The sequence below is a fragment of the Anarrhichthys ocellatus genome, unplaced genomic scaffold, assembly GCF_004355925.1.
Source record: "Anarrhichthys ocellatus isolate YVR2014 unplaced genomic scaffold, GSC_Weel_1.0 scaffold6240, whole genome shotgun sequence".
Classification (NCBI taxonomy): domain Eukaryota; kingdom Metazoa; phylum Chordata; class Actinopteri; order Perciformes; family Anarhichadidae; genus Anarrhichthys; species Anarrhichthys ocellatus.
The window spans coordinates 1-3,016 of NW_022286214.1; the positions used below are offsets into that span (position 1 = coordinate 1).

Sequence of the window (3,016 nt, forward strand, 5' to 3'; positions counted from 1 at the left end):
GAGAGAGAGAGAGAGAGAGAGAGAGAGAGAGAGAGAGAGAGAGAGAGGGATGTGTGCATTAGAGGACGAGCTAAGCCCAAATCATCTGCTGTGGTTGTGCACACGACATCTGGCCTAAAGATGCTTGATCCCAACATACTGTAAATGCAGATACAGAGCAGGACTGACTGTACACTGCTACCTTATGTGTTTTGTTTTTGCTTCTTACCAGTTCATCCAGGGCGAAGCTGAGGCTGCCGTCTTCATACAGGATGAAGAAGCGCCGCTGCCATTTCTGACGTTGAGACACGACAAACAAAATCACCATTTTTACTTGAGGAAAAAAGTCACGAAAAAGAAATGTGTTTCAGCTCATTGTGTCCTACCCTCGACTTCTGCATCGGGTTGTCAAAGTCTGTCCCCTCAGGAGCCAAACACAGCCAGCCTCCATACAGCGGTTTGGCCTAGAAAGTAGAGGAAAGGGAAGTAATTAGCAAGTATTGTGTACACAGTATGTACTTCAAAACATGTTAACAACAGTCCAAAGATGCTCCACCACAGCTTTGACTTGAGTCACGTCATGTGTAGAGTTTGCAGTTTGAGCAACAGGCGCTGAAATTACAGGGAACTGTGAAAGCAGCGAGGTGGACCGAGAGTAATAACATATTTTAACAATGTGAGGCATGAAGTCTTCTTACATCACCTCCACATGACAGACCTGCAGGAGGAATGTCTTCAAAGGCAGTGAACAGAGTGCAAAGTAAATAAATATATCTTCTGCTGAGATGTTTCAGCAATAACTGAGAGATAGTTTGATATTTAATTAACTGTTTGTCATATAAGTAGTAAAAAGCAAACATTTTATGATTCCACGGTCAAAAATGCTTCTTTTTTTTGCTGGTTTTCTCTGATTCATTCAATAATAATTTACCAATTTATAAATTTACAGCAAACATAACAAAAGCTTTAACTTTTGTGACACATTTCAGTTTAGATCTTTTGCAACGATGCAGAAGAAAATAACATTTTAGAGTGATGGGGAAAAAAAATCCCTGAAACAGATTTTGGTGACTAAAGTACACTAAATGACTAAAGTACTCTTTAAATGTATTAATTTTCTGAATAAAAGTGAAGTTTAACTTTAACTGAAAACTAGCTAAAATACCGTCATTTGATGACGCAAATAACAGAAAGGAGTGAACAATTATGTCAAACATTAGTACCTCAAAGTAGTTTTCTGGACTTAAAAATTAGTTAATAGTTTAATTTTCAATTAATGTTAATATTTTTAGTGTAAAATCACTTTATTCTATAAGTTTAACTATCAAACTGCCACAGTAACTATATAAAAAGTAGTGTAAAGTTGATTAAAGATAACTAATGCTGATCACAAGAAGGAGCAGACTAATGACGTCACGTACGTCGAACATGAGTTACCATAAAACATGTCTTCTGGACGTAAACACAAGTCTCACAACTTCTATTCTTCAATGCATAATTATCAGGTAACGTTCCGTTACTCTTTAACGAATGCACTAACCGTCACGTTAATAATAAAAAATAAAAAATAAAGAGTAGTTTTAACGTTACCTGCTCCATGCCATGGTCGGTCAACAGATGCAGCTCGCGGGACTTGAAGCAGTTTTGACATTTACTTTTATTAAATATGTTCGCCTGGAATTTGTTGCACGGACTCGTCGCCTTTTCTCCCGACATGTTTTGCACACGGCGCCGCTCTCCCTCCTCCGGTACTTTGGATGGAGCGGTTGATCCTCAACGAACATCTGTCAAATACTCACAGAGGGAGCTGTTGACTCTCTGTCGTCATGGACACGTCACGTGACAAGGTAACCCCCAAGCAACATCCGGTCATAACCTACAAAATAAAACCAGGAACTGATTTATATAGTTCTTTCTTTAAAAAAAGAATAAAGTATGGACAGCAAGTAACCATTTATATCAACAATATGTTAAAAGAAAGTAAGGTAAGATCCAGCTTGATCCAGAGGGGAAGTGCAGAACAGAAATAGTAGAACAATAATAAACATATTTTAAATAAAAAATAGGAATAGAAATAAAAATTGCCCAAAGAAACTCAAAATTACAAGGCAATTATATTGTTCTACATACACAAGAAAGAACAGTACTTATATTGCAATTCTGTCTTTAGTGAAATATTATATATCTGTCTGTATGTATAATATTTTAGTAATTGTGGATTTTTTACTTTTTTACTTATTTAATATTATTTACTGTTTTATTACTTATTTATAATACTTGCTTTGATCTTGTTTTTTACTATGTCTCTTGTTTGCACTATCCATATATATATATACTCCACTATGCTGCTGTAATCCTGTAAATTTCCCCATGTGGGACAAATAAAGGATTATCTTATCTTATTGTATGTAAAAGTAATACATACACCAGAATCATATATATAAGTAAAGTGTTTGCCTGTATTAATATATGAATATGATGTGGTACATAATATAATAAATATTTGCGTAATGTAGCACGATATAGTACAAAAATGTAGCATGAGGTGAAAAGTATACAATTATATACAAAATAGTACAGCAATAAATAGAATAATAAAAAATAAAAACTGTGTAAAGCTCTCATGTTACATTCAGCTGTAAATTAAATGTATTGTTTGACAAAGATAATCAGCTCAAAGATTGATTTGAATAATAACAATAACATGACAATACAATCACCATCAAGTCCATCAAAATGAATACTGAGGTCATGTCTTATTTAGTTTTATTTAAGGAAGTTTTGCTTTATAAAACCATTTTGGAGACGTTTGAAACAGTCATCTCTAGATTGGTTTGTATTTACTATTTAATTTACTATTTATTTTGAAAGTACTAACCGGAAGTGAAGGGATTATATTACGTCTAACTTGACATTTGATCTCCACGCCAGAAAATTGTAATTTAACCCATTTGTGCCCAAAGACTACATTCAGTATAAGGAAACATGCCACAACATTGGTTCTGATTGGTCTAAATTCTTAAAATTTGACATGTAT

General features: G+C 34.4%; 1 protein-coding gene across 1 annotated transcript; it reads right to left on the reverse strand.

Annotated features, from left to right (window-relative positions):
- Positions 1 to 70: 70 nt before the first annotated feature.
- On the reverse strand, positions 71 to 1,808 carry LOC116380150 (myosin phosphatase Rho-interacting protein-like). Its single transcript, XM_031842107.1, has 3 exons — positions 1,570 to 1,808; positions 366 to 443; positions 71 to 274 (listed from the first exon to the last, which is right to left on the reverse strand). Exons 1-3 carry the CDS (start codon positions 1,693 to 1,695, stop codon positions 71 to 73), a joined length of 408 nt encoding a protein of 135 aa, XP_031697967.1. The 5' UTR covers positions 1,696 to 1,808.
- Positions 1,809 to 3,016: the final 1,208 nt, after the last annotated feature.

Excerpts from the sequence above, each read along its gene's own strand:
- LOC116380150 (XM_031842107.1), bottom strand. The coding sequence starts at position 1,695 with ATGTCGGGAGAAAAGGCGACGAGTCCGTGCAACAAATTCCAGGCGAAC. Across the intron at positions 444-1,569 it reads CCGACCATGGCATGGAGCAG|GCCAAACCGCTGTATGGAGG; the intron begins GTAACGTTAAAA and ends TCTACTTTCTAG. Across the intron at positions 275-365 it reads ACCCGATGCAGAAGTCGAGG|AAATGGCAGCGGCGCTTCTT; the intron begins GTAGGACACAAT and ends TCTCAACGTCAG.